General features: G+C 38.8%; 1 protein-coding gene across 4 annotated transcripts in view; it reads left to right on the top strand.

Moving 5' to 3' along the window:
* Nucleotides 1-17421, top strand: part of MDN1 (midasin AAA ATPase 1) — a 164194-nt gene that overhangs the window by 136909 nt on the left and 9864 nt on the right. For 3 of the 4 annotated variants that reach the window (XM_075126580.1, XM_075126579.1, XM_075126577.1), the window contains exons 79-95: nt 643-1128; nt 1917-2146; nt 3048-3194; nt 3391-3563; nt 4259-4420; nt 4932-5069; nt 5833-5974; nt 6800-6978; nt 8729-8872; nt 10408-10543; nt 11200-11513; nt 11821-11982; nt 12619-12720; nt 12881-13082; nt 14030-14206; nt 14884-15044; nt 16601-16690. In XM_075126580.1, coding sequence (XP_074982681.1) covers nt 643-1128; nt 1917-2146; nt 3048-3194; nt 3391-3563; nt 4259-4420; nt 4932-5069; nt 5833-5974; nt 6800-6978; nt 8729-8872; nt 10408-10543; nt 11200-11513; nt 11821-11982; nt 12619-12720; nt 12881-13082; nt 14030-14206; nt 14884-15044; nt 16601-16690 — 3145 coding nt within the window. The remainder of the gene's footprint in view (nt 1-642; nt 1129-1916; nt 2147-3047; nt 3195-3390; nt 3564-4258; nt 4421-4931; nt 5070-5832; nt 5975-6799; nt 6979-8728; nt 8873-10407; nt 10544-11199; nt 11514-11820; nt 11983-12618; nt 12721-12880; nt 13083-14029; nt 14207-14883; nt 15045-16600; nt 16691-17421) is intronic. The other variant, XM_075126578.1, reaches the window with a different exon arrangement.

Here is a 17421-nt window from a genome sequence, read left to right as displayed (position 1 = left end):
GTTTTTGTATGACTCCCAATCTGAATTAGAGCCTTTTGGTGCTACTGTAATGTAAATATTTATTGATATTTTTCTGTACTTCACATAATTCCTTGCAATAGTCTGACTGCATAAAGTATGCAGAGATATTTAGCTGCATTGCTGTCACTTGAAATTTATGGCAGATTCATGTGATCATTTTTCATGAGTTCTCTAACATACAGCATTTGGAAAATGCTGTCTTGGTAGGATTTATCCACTCTAAATAGTGGAAGAAAGTGAAGAATAATTGAATGTAGGCTAGGGAGTTTGTTAATCTTCCTTGTTTTTAATAAACCTGCAGTATTTTGATGGGGGAGGATCTCAACGAACTCTTGTGTACAAAGTGTGGGGGGGAGTCATTAAACAAAGCTTCATTTTCTAGCTTTCAAGAGATTATTGCAAATCAATCAGAAAATCTATTGAAATAATTAAAAATATCCTAAATGTCCTTTAATAAAAGTTATTTGTATCTGGATGGGAAAAGTGGTATTATAACAATATTTTACTACTTCTAATTTTATAGTGTCTTGTTTCTAAGATTCTACTTTAAGGAAATGTGATTCAATATTTGAATACAAACTGTCTTTTTAACCTTTCTTCTTGTATGACTCTTCTAAACAGGAATCTCCTGAGTTGTATACAGGAAATTGATTCAAGGATGAATGTTACTAGAGAATATAATGTAGCCTTTCCTCCTCAAGATAGTATTCAGCAGTGGACTGAGAGACTGCAACATCTTGCCATGCAATGTATGATGATCCTTGAGCAGCTGTCTTGGTTTGTACAGTGCTGCCCAAGAGAACAGTCTTTAATCTGTAGTCATGATGTAAGGACGGATATGAAAACAAACATTCCTCAGTGTAAAGGAACTGAAAAGAATCTGGAAAATGCCCAGATGGGAATACCTGATCTAATCCAATCAGAGCTAAAATACCTATCTCCAGTGACTGCAGAACAACTGCCCTCCGGATGCAGGATGCGAAAACAGGATCAGCTGTGGCAGCAATTGTCTGCAAGAGTGACTGAGATGCTCACAGAGATTAAGACCGTGAAAGCAGATATAGACAGACTAAGACAACAGTCTTGTGAGACCTTATTTTATTCCTGGTGAGTTGTGTGCATGCATAGAATCAAAATACTTTCTGTGCATTTTGGAATTCGTAAGATTTAACAATACACCTGGGAAGTAAATTAAAAAGCTTGCCAATATTGCTGCATTTTGAAATATTTTTTTTAAGAATCTGAAAGATATACTTTTTTCCTGCTTATTTTTAACCTCAGAAATATTTGGGATGTCAAGTCTGGCCTTTCCTGATTTTGCTGGAGTACTTGTTGGTAATCTCAGATAGAAATTGGGATGTCCCACATCCTTAACTGAAAGAGGCAGGCTTGTTGAGTCTTTAATGAAGATTTCCTCTCCCGCTAAGTGTTTCTCTGTTGTTTGAGTTAAATAGTTATTAACAAAAACAAACAAATTCTTTTTAATAAACCAACCAAAAATTCCTTGCCCTCTGTTGCTCAGCGTTTGTCTCTGGTTTCCAGTGATATCATCCCACTGGTTCCCCTGTTATTCCTATAGTTCCAGTTTAGACAAGGCATGAATTTCTAATGTAAAAATAAAAGTAGAATTTTTTTTTAGTTAAAAAAAACAACACCCCAAACCACCACCATCTCGAGCTTTTTTTATACATCACAAAGAAGCAAAGCAGTACATACTCCATCTGTTCTTTTCAGGTACCCTTTAAGCAATATTATACTTCGTATGGGTGGCATCAGTGCTTGTTTCCATGACTTTTATTCCATTAGGAAATAAAGTAATCTCCATCTTAAAGAGTAAAGGCATAATTTTAAATGTATGTTTCTTTCAGTATTATGCCATTTCTTTCTTCTTCCAGGAAAGATTTTGAATTTTGCAGTTCAGGGCTGAGCTGTTTGTTGAAAGTCTCAGCTCAGTTGCAGAGCATAGAGTCCTTATATGTTCTTCAAGGGATGGAAGGTAGGCAGTCCACAAAGCAGATGGCATTAATCAAGAGCCTAGAATACATCCAAGGGGAAGTTAATAAAACTGCCGCAGACTTCACTACCTGGAAAACCCAGCTTCTCAGTTTGACGTCAGACTGTGATGGTAAGGACTGCTCCTCTAAATCTTGAAATTTAAATGAGAATTCAGGACATCTGAAAATGTGCCTAGGGCACAGTAAAACTAGTTTGGTCTCGTCTGAAGTTTTTGTCCGTTGCAAAGTCATCACACAACTTGTGTAGTCTATAGTGTCTGCTTAATTTTGTAGCTGTAGTTCAGGATTAAGAAAAAAAACTTAGGGAGGGATGTATGAGGAAACTTGCATGGTGCCTGTCTGCACTATGTGCACCATAATTCCATGAGTGTAAACATTCACCCACACTGTGTGGGAGAAAATTAACAAGACTATTTTGTTGGCTGTTGTCTTCCATGAGCTTGCTTTGAGCAAGTATATTTTAAGCCAAAGAATTGTCAATGTCTTGTGTGATCTTTAAGAGTATCTCTTTTAATGATGGGCAAACCTTCCACATTTCATTTTGGCTAACCCCTGAAAGGTTGGAATGCTTTGCTAAAAATTTTGAGGTTCCCTGCTACACAATCCCCCACCACCTTTTTAGAGATCTCTGGTTGGTCCCAGATGCACCAGTCCTTTTAAACTTCCTATGCTTTTGGATTCTCCCGGTCAATGTGCAGTGGACACCAAAGTCTTAACCCAGATGCTGGGGCTGGAACTGCTGGACCACTGCAGGGTTGATTAAATGCCTCCTTGCCCAAACTTTTAAGTCTGAGTGCTCTGCTTCTCTTTGTTTAATTAAGCTTTCAGCACATCCCTAATAACATCCATTGCCTATCCCTGGAAAAAGTGTAACTCTCCCAGTTTAAATAGGTGCCAGTCAGTGTATCATGTAGAGCAATGTGTGCTGTATATGAGGAAAATATGACGACTACTAATGCACTTAAATTTAATGCATTCCCATGTTAAGATGGCTATTTTATGTTTCAAAAGGGAACCAAGAATCAGATGATGGGTTTGTAGAACATTTCTCAGTGCAAGTAGAAACTGCCATCCATGTTGTCCTGTATGCTATCCAGTGTTTAACGGAGAGAAAACAGGAAGAAGGAAAGGAGGAAGAAAAATGCTCGGAGGAAGATGGTAAGTCTGTGAGTGTAAATTATGCACACCTAGGTTACACCTGTATTTAAGTAGCATCTGTTACTGAATATCACAGATTTCATGTTAATTGGAACTACCTATGAAAACTTAATAAGGATAGGAATTGGTGGATTTCTTACTTTGAGAGTGTAGAGACTGTTTTTGGTAACTTGGTGTTTCTGTATTTCTGTCAAAGAGGAGGAGGCCTCAGCCGACAGACTCAAGTCAGGGCTTTTAACTCAGCTCTTGGATGAAGACCTCTATGCTGATGTGAGTTCTCTGCATGTGCAGAAAATAATTTCAGCCATTTCAGAACTCCTGGAAAGACTGAAATCTTATGGAGAGGATTGCACAGCAGACAAACACAAGGTAAATTCATTCTTCCCTTTCTCTTTGTATTGTGGTCCCAAAGGGAGGAAGATTTGAACATGGGTTCATAAATATTCACTGTCTCTGCCTCGCCACCTATCCCATCTGCATTTATCCTTAGAATTGGAAAGATGTGTGAAAACAGGGTGGATCAAAGTGCACTGTAGAACTTCCATTGCATGGAAGCAGGGTCCACATGGACAGTTAATGTCTGGCAGACTAGTGCGAGATAGATTTATATCCCAGCTTGCCACCGACTAACTGTTCTTATAGACAAGCCTTTGCTTTTTATAGGGAAAGAAAGGTTTGGCTTTTGTGAAATGCAAAAGATAGAAAAAGCACCAGAAACCGAAGGAATTTAAGTAAAATATGTCCAATGGCTGTGTATCTGAAAAAATATTTTCATGTATTTTTCTAGGCTTAAAATTGAGTTCTTTAATACAAAAGAAGTCACTTCACTCCACACAGTTATTTCTTGAGAACAGATAGTTACAATACATTTTTCAGGATGGAGAGTTTCTAAAAGGCACCTGTTAAACTAAACTGGATTTATGGTGCAGACACATTAGTTAGTCAAGGCAGCACATGATTTAAGGATTTATGTTTTCAGTATTGTTACCCTGACTGAGGACTCATTTTAACGTAGATGGAGTTATATGACTGGAATCTCGTTTTCCCTTATCTTTAATTTGCAGTTCTTCAATCAATCCTGCTACTTACTTGTGCGCCTAATGCCCATGCTTTCCAAGTATTCAGATCTTATCCTGTTCTATCTCATTGTTTCCTTGGCATCTCACAGAAGTACTGGGAAATTGCTTTCTGTTCTAACTAGTATATTTACAGAGCTCACCCAAAAGGTAAGAACCTTTAGAGAAATTATTAGATTGATATTAATTGTACATAATGTAGACAAAAGTCTACAATGGTTTAAATGTAAATATATACATTGTGTAAGTACAGTTTGAATTTACTTACAAATGTCTAAAATTTGCTTTCTCCATTGATTTTTCAAGAGATTTCAGGGATTTTCTGGTTCATTTCTTGGTTGCATGTAGCGGCAGCGTGGTAGAGTTACAGTGTGCCAGATGGGATGCAAACAAGAAATGTGAGACTGCTTCGAGATTTTGAGTCTTTTTTTACGCTTTTCATTGCTAATGAAACAATTGATTTCTATTCAGGTTTATTCAAATTTGCACAAATATATATTTCTAGGAAGAAATACTGTAGAAGTAGGGCCAATATAAGGAAATGGATCTCAAAGTATAACACTTTTTGTTCTTATTGTTTAAAATACTGTCACTTATACTGTCTTTACTTGTCAGTACTAATTTTTGACTATTTATCAGTAAATATGTTTCCCTTTCGTAGGGATTTTGTCTGCCAAAAGAATTAATGGAGGATGCAGCTGGAGAGGGAGCAACAGAGTTCCACGATTATGAGGGAGGTGGTATTGGAGATGGGGAAGGCAAGAAGGATGTGAGTGACAAAATAGAAAACGAAGACCAGGTATGTGTGTGGGGTTTGGTTCAAGGATAACTAGGAATGAATCGCTGGTCAGTTATTTGAAATCAAGATTTATTTTGAGGATTAGCATGAGCCACAGCAAACCAAATTTGTAGTATAACCCTAACATTGGTTACTGTGAGTGGAATTTGTTGTAAATTTGGTCTTTCAGAGTAAATTGCCTTTTCCTTCTAAATTCCAGCGGGGTAAGATTCGATGTTTAAGCAGCATTCTTGGCTCCTGTAAATTGCTGAACACTGCAAAATAGTTTCTGTTAGGTTCAAGTTCTTTTTTTGGGACATTTTTACCAATGAAAAGGACGGTAGAAAGTAGAAATGTTCAGACCTTCAATCCTGTAAATGTTATACTTTTTAAAAATGACAAAAGGCAGCAATACTAATATAACCATTGATTAGGTTATAATTCTGGTACTGGTATGTTTTGAGGGATTCAGTAAGCAATTTTGATTTATATGAAACTTCCTAAACTCAAAGGATAGGAATATGTTGGTTATTCTTTTTTAATACAACCATGGAAAGAGAAAATCTGTGTTTTTTTTTTTTCTTTAATTTCAAGTTCTAAAAAATAGAATACACAGATTGTATTTAGGTGAAAGAAACAAATGGAGATGCTTTACTGTTCAACGAAGAAGTTAGGTTTTATATCAAGATAAAAATAGTTACAATGAGTTAGTTATCAAGGTAATGTTAAACCAAGCATTAATCTTGAAAACAAACCCATTGTAACTGTTGATTTAATAATCCAGGTGGAAGACACTTATCAAAAAGGTCAAGAAAAGGAGAAAGAGGATCCAGACTCCAAACCAGACATTGAAGGAGAGGACAATGCAATTGAAATGTCAGAGGACTTTGAAGGGAAAATGCATGATGGGGAACAGGACAAAAAAGGTTTGTTTCTTTCATTAAGGCAGTCTGGTAAGATATCACTCTTGTAGTTTCTAGAAATGCAATTGACTAATTCAGTAACAGTTCCTGCTTTCACATAGCAAAGCATACAGACACTCTTAAACCAACTCTAAGAATAGAATAGAAAAAAATAAAGTATAAATAGTAACAAGTCAGAGTTACAAAACACAAACTACAGCCAACTTCACAATCCTCAGTTGTAACAGATGCGTGGAACTGGAACAAATGAATGGGTTGTCCTTCCTATTGTCAAATGACCTATCACAGTGCTACAGATGGGTTAATGACTTCAGATGTCTTTCAAAGTAATGAGTGTTTCAGTAAATGCCAATATTCAGCAAAGCTATAATATATTTGTACAAAAGAAATAGGCTGTTACTGACTTTTGACTGTCACTTAGGAAAATAGAGCAAACTTTTTAGGGGGAAAATTTTGATTTTACAGTGCTTTATAATAAATTCATAACAAATTTCACTTAACTAAAAATCCTGCAGCAAAACACACATGCTTGCTGTGCAGCAGCATATTGTAATAGAACTTGTACAGGATAGACTTGGCAAAATTATTTCTTGCCTTAGTAGATTGTGTGTGCATAGAATCACCAGCTGCTTCTAAACAGGCTTCATGTTTGAATTGCAAGAGACTATCTTTTAATGCTTTTCAGAGTAAAGTGACATTTTGGAAAAGTCCAGAGTCAATGCATTTTCTCATCAGTGTACTTTAAATAAAAAAATATATATGTATATATAGCACTTTGAAAGAATTAGTGTTGCGACATGTTCCATTGAGTTGTGGTATTGTACACAGAAGACAGTGAGAAATCAGATGAAGATGAAGAGCTGGATAAACAGATGGGAAATCTTGGTGACGCTGAAGCTGATAAACTGGATGAGAGGCTCTGGGGTGATGACAATGACGATGATGATGAAGAGGACAATGACAATGATGACAGTAAAACAGAAGAATCCGGACCAGGAATGGATGAGGTAAAAAAACAAAAGGAGATCAAAAGAAATAAAAAATAGTACAATGTTATTACCATGTGTACAACTGTTTCCTCCTGGGTGAATTCTGCGCTACTTCGCATGTGCAGAATTCATGTCCCCCGCAGATTTCGTTGCTTCCCCGCAGAAAAATGACTTTCTGACAGGGAAGCCACAAGACAAGTCATATGACCCTCCCCAGCAGTATGTTTTGGGTGCCCAGGACAGCCAGTAGAGAGGTAAATCACTCTGGGACAGAGGGCGGGACTGGGGAAGACCCAACTGGTGGCTCCTACCCTGTGCTGGACTCAGCTCCTAGTCCTGGCTGGGCTGGGGAGGACTGGACTTCCTCTTCCCCTGCATGGCATCTGGGGCCGGTCAGACCCATCCCCCAGATTTCTCCACAGGCTACAGGAAGCTCTGAAAACTCCCATCTCATCGCTCCTCAGCTGCAGGGGGAGGAGAGCTGCTCCTCCATCCGCCCAACCCCCATTCATCCAGACCTCTTCATACCCAGCCTCTCTCACTGAGCCTCACCCCTCCACGCCAAGCCCCACTGCACTTGCACCACCCTGACGAGCCACCTGCACCCAGATCCCCACTCCACCAAGCCCCAACCAGCTGCACCTGGATCCCCGCCCCACTGAGCCTCACCCTCCCACTGAACCCCCCCTTCCAGACTCTCCTGCTGAACTCTGTCCCCCCCCTACACCCAGACTCTGCCTCGCTGAGCTCCAACCATCTTCACCTGGACCCCCCGCCCCCCAGAGTCCCATTACCATTGAACCCAGAATCCCCCAACAAGCCACTGTGCATCCAGATTGCCTCCCGCACCCAGATTGCCCCACAAAGAACCCTCTCAACCCACACCTGGATCTCCCCACACTAAGCCCCTCCACACTTGGATCCTGCCGGACTGAGCCTGCCTGCATTTGGTGAACCTGGCACAGAGGGGCAGGGCCCTGGGGTGTTTCTGAGGCAGGCTCAGTCTTTGCGGTGTGTCAGGATTGGGTGCAGCCCCACTGTTGAGCCATGTCCCGGCGTGGGAGCTGCAGAGTGATCTCCTACCTCTGTGCAGCCAGTGGCCTGTGCTCCCCAGTGCCATGCTGGAGCCTCCACATATTTGACAAATAAAATTTGAACAATTGTAAAATACTGTGCACAGAATTTTTAATTTTTTGGCACAGAATGCCCTCAGGAGTAACAACCTCACTAACTCAGTGTGACCTAGAGTATGAGACCTGTCATAAAGGGGGAGAGTAGTTAAATTCTCCCTTCAAAAGAGGGGGTATGTAAAATGGAAGCAGTAAGGGTTTGGCTCTTGTCCCTAATTCAGCAAACCCAGATTTCTCCAGAGTTGATCTTCAAGAGTTTGGACTTTCCTGACCAGCCTTAGGAAAGCATCTGATCCTCATAGTTATAGCATGATATGGAGAGTTTCAAACTCACAATGCAATCACATGTCCAACTGAATTAAATCACCCTGAACCAAATATGTCCCCTGTGAACCTTTTGCCTTGCCCTGATGTAAGGTTGTCCATGCTTGCTGAGTATGGGTAAGTCAGTCATGACTGTAGTAGTTGCACATTAATTGAAGAAGGTAACCACTTCTGTAGTGGCCTCAGAAGGGGGCAATTTGAATATATCCTAAATGTGTTTGGTTTGTTTCCTTTGGGAACTGCGGCCCTGTAATTACACAGACTTTTTAGCATTTTGCATAATCACTTTCTGGATTTTTTTTGTCCATACTCAGGGTGATTCTGAGCTTGTTGCAAAAGATGACAACTTGGATGCAGGCAATAAAAATGATAAAAAGAAGCCATCCAAGGATGAAGAAAAAGAGGAACAAGCAGAGGATGGTGAAAACAAAGAGAAAATTCACGAACAAATAGATGAGGTAAAAAGGTTTTAAAACAGAACTAAGAATACTGTACTTTAAAGGGTCTTCAGAAGCGTGTAATGTTGTACTACTTATGCTAAGGGTTGTAATGGCATATTACTGGCTGATTAAAATATATATATATATATATTTTTATAAATTAAAAATGGCTAGCCTAGTTTAAAAGAAAAATCAAGATTGTTACAAGCCATTTATTATTTCAGTGGGAATACTGATCTGCTGTTAAAATACCTCTAGTCCATTATGTATTGCTGAGAACTTGAATTGTTTTTATCTTGTAACTGAAGAACCTTGCCAAAAACTATACTGTATCTTAGTGACAAAAATAACACATTCAATATACTATATATATTCTATTGCTCCAAAAGTCAGAGATTCCTTACATTTACTTTACCTAAAAATACTAATTGATCGGCAGAGTGCCTCTCCATTCTGTGCTATTCTGAAGTTTTGCTCTCACAATTCAGTGATATTTATTCAAACTGCTGCCTATTTTGTCCTTGGTGCATTTGTCATAAGGTTTTAAAAATAAAGAATTAAGTACACAGACTTAGTTGCATCCTAAACTGAGTAGTCTTTAGTTTTTGTGACTTTCTATGTCTGTAAATTGCTAGTCCTCAGAAACCCATCTATGCCAGCCCAAACAATGGCTATGCAACCTAGAAGAAAAGGAGTACTTCTGGCACCTTAGAGACTAACCAATTTATTTGAGCATGAGCTTTCGTGAGCTACAGCTCACTTCATCAGATGTATACCGTGGAAACTGCAGCACATCTGATGAAGTGAGCTGTAGCTCACGAAAGCTCATGCTCAAATAAATTGGTTAGTCTCTAAGGTGCCACAAGTACTCCTTTTCTTTTTGCGAATACAGACTAACACGGCTGTTCCTCTGAAACCTATGCAACCTAGGGATGTGAAATAGAGCTGGCTGCTCTAAGACTTTGGACAATAAAAATTATATTCTAAACACAGCAGCATGATGTTTGGGGACAGAAAGGATTGATTGGCACAGCAAGGCTTAAAGAAAAAGCCAGAGTAGTGGGTAAGAAATACTTTTCTTTAGCATCCCTCTCTGCTATTCAGGCAGCTCTAGAACAGACAGCAGGGTGCATACTTTAGAAAAGATGTTGCAGGCAGCACCTGTTAATTGAGGATGGCAGCTATACAGCCTAACCCCACTGAGTCTTTGAAAAGGTATGAAAGGCTTCCCGGGGGCAGCTTTGTACAGTTCTTGAGGAGAAGCATCACCTTATTCAGCACAAAAGGTAAAGATGACTGCTGGAATTAATCTTGATAGAGAGCAGGGTGTCTTCACCAAAAAGAATATGCTGCTTTAATAGAATTTCAAACCCACCGTTCAGGCTGGCCTAGGGACTTGGAGAAACTAATTAGTAGAAATTACTATTTACCATTTTTGAATGCAAAATTTAATGTGCCATATATGTATCTCCATTTCCCAGAGAAATTGCTTCTGAACCCGTTTCCCCTTCCCCTGTACTTACAATATGTTGCTTCCTTCTCCTGCTTATCAGCGTGAATATGATGAGAATGAGGCAGATCCCTATCATGGTAAGCAAGAGAAGCAGCTTGAAGCTGAAGCTTTGGACCTTCCTGATGACCTGAACTTAGAGAATGAAGAGAGGAGTGATGAGGACAAGGAAGGAGAAGGTACCAACTAAGAAATTGTCTCTACAACTACGCAGTGGAGAACTATTTGAGAACCTCAAATAGTGAGGAGCTTGAGGGAAGAGTCAGATAAGATCCCTTGTAAGAAAATCTGTTGCACAACAACCCAAATGTACCATTAAGACCAGAAGATAAAAATTGCTAGTTTTACATACTGGTTAGTTCACAGTATGTTTTGGCATCAAGAATTGGACAGTAGGGCTGGATGAGAGTCTATTTGTTACAGTCACCTGTATGGAATACATTTTATCTCATAATTCAAGTATTTCATCTAACATATTCCGAGGGGTTATCTAGTAGTGATGATTCAACAGCCTCCCCAGGCAGAATGTTTTATTGCCCAGTTGCTGCATTCTCTGTACTTTCTATAGTACCTCCAAGTATTTGCAGTTAATAAAGTCTACTTAAAGCTGAGAAAATTTAGATCAGGGCTAGTTAATAGGAATAGACCCTGATGGGCCCTTATATACATACCTGAGAGGAGGCAAATGGCTATTATGAGAAATCATAGATTCTGCACACAAGGGACTGCTGTATTTTTTTTCTGTTATGATTTTGAAACACTAGGCTTTTTTCTTCCAGTTAGGCTTTCTCTGTTTCCTGAAAGTTTTATATCACTTCTTTATCCTTTAACTCAGAAGAAGAAAATCCTTTTGAGATAGAAGAGAAGCCAGTGGATTTAGATGAGGCTGAAAATGGAGAAGATAAGGATGGAGAAGATACTCAAGATACAGGCAGAGATCCAGAGCCAGCTGAAGGAAGCACCTCTGAAGATAAAGCAGAGGGTGAAGGTGAAGTGGGGGAAGAAGCTGATGACCAAGAAGAAGGAAATACAGAAAACTCTGAGGAAAATGAAGAGGAGAAAACACAACCACTGACAGAAGATAAAGAATCTGCTGAAGAGGAGAGAGAGAAAGGGATCCCAGCTGCTGACCAAGGCCTTCAACCTCAGGTTAAAAAACATGTTTTTACTCTATATGGATAATCGGGGTTTCTTTTAATAAAATTTAGCAGAGGAATTCTCCCTTATTTGAAGAATAACAACTTTTACTTCTCCATTAAGAGGCTTATGATATTTTTTTTCCTGTGGCAGTAGTAGCAGAAACACCTGAAGAAAATTCCAGTGATATTGTGGGAGAAATACGGATTCCCCACTTAGATAAAATAGACACTGCTTATTTCTAAACTATCTTATGTCACCACGATGACCATGCCCCTACATTTTTAGAGTGCTAGACCTGTATTTGATATCACTTCAGGAAGAAGAGGATGAAGATAGTCTGGAGAAGGATGAGCAGTTACCTGAATCTGTAGAGAGAATGGAACATGAAGCTCATGGGTCGACAGGAGAAGAAAATCTGCAGAGTGACAGTGCTGTTGAGCTGGCTGGAGCAGCTTCAGAAAAGGACCAGGCTAAAGAGGTGAAATAAATGGAAATATCTTAGTTGAACTTCTATGGATTTTTTGTTTTGTCTTGTTAAATGCTTTTTAAATAAGCAGTTTGGGCATTATATCTTTGAAGTGTTTTGTCCTTATTAATACTTAGGGAATCTAACTTCAAATTTATCTGTGTGCTTCCTTTCGTACGTCTAGAACAGAGTGAATACTCTTTAAAGGGTTATCTGAATGTGGAAAGCGCTTGTGTATATACTAAGTTTAAATACAGTTAGGGACAAATTACAAGCAAGAAACAATATTAGTTTTCTCAAATTTGAGTCTGAGTGTATCTATATGAATTTATCTGCAGTTTCTTCAGATAACTCCCAGGCACTCAGAAGTGTTTGTTTTTGCTAATTCTTCAGCCATGGAATTGTGTATTATCTGCACACTACAAAAATAGCACATATACGCAAGCTCTTACTTTTATTCCCCAGAACTCAGTTCAGCTCAGCCATAGCTCAGTTGTATAAGATGAAAAGCCATAGTCCCATTTAGTTTCTAGAATTTTTGTATAGTAAGTGCTAAAGCATTTATGCCTAGTCTTGCGACGACAGTTTTCTTACAAGCCAGCAGAACAGCAGGTGAATATTTTTTCCTTTTGGCCTTTTGTCTTTTAGGAACATGGGAGTGGAGCTGCAGATGCAAATCAAACAGAAGGCCATGAATCCAACTTAATGGCACGACTGGCTTCTCAGAAACAAAGCAGAAAAAATACACAGGTTGCGTTTTCTTTTTCTTGTACATTATAGTAGTAAGAATTAATTTCTAACATGCAATACCAAATAAATAAATTACTTCTTGTTTACTCTGGTTCATAACCTTTTGGTCGGATTCCAACTTCCTTATCAGAAATGCCTGGTGTTTATTTGCCATTTTCAGAGTTTTAAGAGGAAACCTGGTCAGGCTGACAATGAGCGCTCAATGGGGGACCACAGTGAACATGTCCACAAGCGACTGAGAACCATAGAATCCAGCAGTGAAGCCAAACAGAATACAACTCAGCCTGAACAAAATGTGGAAGAAGCTGATGCGTTTGAACACATTAAACAAGGCACTGAATCCTACGATGCACAAACTTATGGTATGGCAGTGTTTACAAGGCTTCGGAGATTAACTTCAGATTTAAAGAATGAACATTGCAGAATTGAGGGCAAGGCTCCTATTATCTGAAGAGTTTCTTACTAATTACACCATTTTGGCTCAGTGTATAGGAACAAAATAGTTTAAAGATTTTTAGCAAACTTTTGTTTTTAATAAATTTCTTGATTTTTTTTTAATTTTTCAGATTTTTAAGTAATTGCTTTTTGCTCTTCTTTCATAATAAAATCACTGTTTCATTGGTACTGGTAAAGTTGGACACAATAGATCAAGCTTAAAGTTTTTAGAAGTACCTAAATCCCATTTTCAAAAGTGCCTTAGGTACTTAGGACCTGAACTGCCATTGATTTTGAGTGAAACTTAGGGTTCTAAGTGTCAGTCACTTTTAAAAATGGGACTTAGGCACCTACATAAGTTTGAAACTTTTAAAAACTTTACCTTAAATCTCACTTTGTTTGCCTTGCAGTCTTCATTGTTAACACTCCTGTGAAATATTCAGGTTAACCAAGTACATTTTTTATGTTTACTCCATATGAAGTAAGTTGCTGGCTTTTTTAACGCATTGGAGTATTTTTTTTTATTATTATTATTTTTTGGTTTTTTTGGGGCAGAGAGGATGCGGGGTTTGAAAAAGCAATAACTTAAAACCATTATTAATTTAAGTAGATTAACACCATTAGTTTCCTAGCATAGCACAGCTCACATTGTACAGTTATTGAGACAATAGCTCAGACTGATTTTTCCACCCATTCAACGGCTTCACAGATTTAAGTTTTACTTAAGTGAAACCTTGAGAGAAAACAAAATAGAGGTTTCAGGTATTTGAAATATGATATGTGTTTTTCTGTTAGAGTGCTGATATGGAAGAACCTCAAAATGCAAAGTAGTTGTTTTTTTTCCTTTAATGTGTGTCCTGTTCCCTTTGTTCAGATGTAGCTAGCAAGGAGCAGCAGAAACCTACTATGCCTCTTGGTGAAGAGAAGGAAGAGGTGGTTTCTGAAGAAGCAGCCATGGAGACAGAAATGCAGAACAATGAAGACCTCAATGCTGTAGACACAGAGGAGCTGAAGCCAGAAGTAAAGAAGTATAGTGCCACTAAAACCCTTGGTAAACTCTCCTTAAATAGCCCCCTCACTTCCTTTAAAGAAGTTCTATATAGATATTTCTGAAACGCCTGCTTTTAATGGGCTTGTCTGAAGCTGCGACTGTAAGTCCCAGTCAGCAACCAGCATTAACTATTAAATTGGTTGAGAGGCAGAGTACCTTGCTACTCCCTTTCAAGGCAATGGTCTCCTTAATCTTTTTTCACTTCCATAAAGAAGGCAAATGGTTTCCGTTTAGGTGGGCAGATGTCAATTCTTTTCATTCTTAACTGGCTTATAGATGCATTTCAATCTGAGTGACAGGAGCACACAGATGCATGCAAGAAAACCCAATTTTAACAAGACAATAGGGGTCTGAGGGGTGGGCTGAGTGGTCTCCTCAGGCGCAGCAGCATAGAAGTGCCAATTGGAGAAGAAAATGGTTAGATGGGCTGAGTGGGAATGGAATAAAGAGAAGTGAACTGTCTCAAAGGAAAAGGGAAAAGGGGCAATAGAACTGAGCTGCTCTCAGCTGGCAGGAAGATGGGCCTGACTGTTGTCAACCATAACTGCCCAAAACAGGAAAAGCTCCAAAGCACATTATAGACTTGGGAATTCTCTGCCCATGGGAGCCAAGATATAGTAGCCATAATTTAATTTAGTGGACACGATGTTTAGTAACTGTGCATTATGTAACTATAGGGTCTGATGAAATGGAGTTGGAAATCCAGGCTTTCAACTCCGAGGAGGTCAAAGATGCTAACGCAGACAAACAACCAAAGGTGCCAGAGGAGGAACCAGAAAGAAACCAAGACTCTACTATACATACGGCCCATCAATTTTTGATGGACACTACAGTCCTGGTACTGTACCAAAAGCATCCCACTGCTGTTTTACATAAGGATATGAAATAGTGAGAGAGAGAGAGAGAGAAGCTATCTAATGTAATTTACAGCTGAGAAGTGCTCATTTAGAATGTAAACTCTTATTTCCCCCACTACTTGGTTACATCTGGGGTGTCCCCCGCTGGTTAAACACCTATGCAGAGGAGGAAGGGTGGGCAGGAGTGTGTGGCCTGCACTGATGGGTTGTGGGAGCTGTGCATCAGTGGCATTGGAATAGCCTTAGTGGCAGGGAAGATTTGGGGGAGAATTGTGGTATCGGTTGTGGGGTTGAGCAGTCTATAGATAGCAATTTGGGTATAGACATGTGCTATGTGGAGGGCCAGTTTATGAAAGAGGAACCTTTTCAGTGTGATATTGCCAAAACCCTTTCATCTTAATTTGTTGTCTTACTATATCACAATTTCAGATATTTTGGGATAGAGGGAGTGTATTTTGAAGTTCCTGTACATATTGGTAGTGTCAAATGACCTACCAGTAAGAATGAAACAACATTATGAGAAGTGCTACTGACTGCAAAGATGTATATAATTGTGGTCCGAATAGTCTAGCTCTTCCATGTACAGGTGAAACAAGAGGAAACATACAGGTAGATCAAGTGATTAAAATAGACTAAAACAGGATGGGGAGCTCCTGTTGCACCAGATGAGGAGGGGAGGCATCACTTACCTACGCCATGGGGAAAAGGGTTGAGGTCTCCCTTCGCTTTTAGCGAGGGAGAGGGAGCTGGGTCCTATACATACACACTCCCATTCCCCCCTACGCTTAACCTGCAGTAGATTACAAGAGAGATTTACAGTTCCTTGTGGGATCAGAAATTATCAGCACTTTTCTGATTCTCCAGTGATGTGCTGAATATTTTGTTTAAAACAAAACCCAATAAAGAAAAATATTTTTAAACTTTCTAATATGCAGGTTTTAGAGATTATTTAATACCAATTATGTGGCTCATTTACTGTAGTCCTGTTAAGTTACTCTCTAAGATTAGATGTCTGAGGTCCTGTTACCATCAGTGAAGACTGAAGAAATATAATTTAAGTTATTTTAACAAAGCGTGCACAAGCTATCAAACAGTAATATATTAGCCTGATAGGTGAGTTGCCATACTATGTTAATACATTAAATAGAAAAAATTATTTGAGTCTACCACTAGCTGCTGAGTGAACTTTTTCTTTTGGGAAATTTAAATAAATTGAAATAGACTGATTTTTCTTTTTACTGTCATTATTAAAATCAACAGTTTGATGCAAGGCAACTTAAATCAATCATCTTGAAATTCAGTACTTCTAATACATATTCAAAATACATGTAACAACCAAAATTATGTGTCCGTACAGAAGAACAAGAAGAGATAATAGCAATCATGGAAATTTAAAATGAAAGCTAAACTTGGTTTTCTAGGTATCTTAGCCATTATTATAATTCTCAATGGCTCTTAATAATTTTTTTATGATGCTGTAAAGATTGGAGGTTACTGATATATGGACTATCTCCGTTTCTCATAAATCTACCTTTAGCATATAATTAAAGATCCTGAAGAGTTGAGACAGGAACTGGAAAAGCAACTGGAAGCTTGGCAAACTCAGCAATCTGGAAACCCAGATGAGGTTAGTGATCTTAACCTGCAATAGGAATCCTTAATGTGCGCTCTTTCATATTGTATTGTATTGAAGTTATGGATGAAGACTTACAGTCTGGAATCTAATTTTCAGACTAAGCCATTTGAATCTCCCTCTGTCTTGTGGTCTTTAGCTTGTCCTTTAAACTTCTTAACACAAACCTTACACCTGGGCAAAGATTCAAATCATGTTTCCAAAGCATTATCTGCAGTTTAGAGAAAGCTGCTCTGAACTTGCTCTGGTAATGACCTCTAACCTGTCAAGTTAGTGAGACACTTCTCTCTCAAACCTGTCGAGTCCTTACACATTGAGTAGGTGACACCTGCAATTTACCAGGGTTACATGCCACTGTACCTGTACCAGTCTGTAGACATTACTACTGGAAGCTGCCCCCTTTGTCTGCAGTGTTACAATATCTGTTTTTAGATTGTCTAATGCCAGAACTTCCTTCAACTTGGCTGCGATTACCACAGCTATAAACTAAATTGTATTGAAAATTACTCTCGATTAAAATTGTCATTATGGAGACTCCTCTTATTGGCAGTCACCCTGCTAAAAAGTGATGTCATTTTTAACACCCAGTCTCAGAGACCATGGGCCAGCAGCCATCTTGTTGTGGTGCTAGTTTAACTATCAAAACATTACTGTTTATAAAGTGGCAATTGTAGTGGAAATGTTAAAACCGTTTGGTGTAGGCTTGGAGGCAAGAACGGCCATTG

The sequence above is a fragment of the Caretta caretta genome, chromosome 3 (assembly GCF_965140235.1).
Source record: "Caretta caretta isolate rCarCar2 chromosome 3, rCarCar1.hap1, whole genome shotgun sequence".
NCBI lineage: Eukaryota > Metazoa > Chordata > Testudines > Cheloniidae > Caretta > Caretta caretta.
The sequence above is the reverse complement of the archived record's forward strand: the minus strand, read 5'-3'. Positions and strand labels throughout refer to the sequence as shown.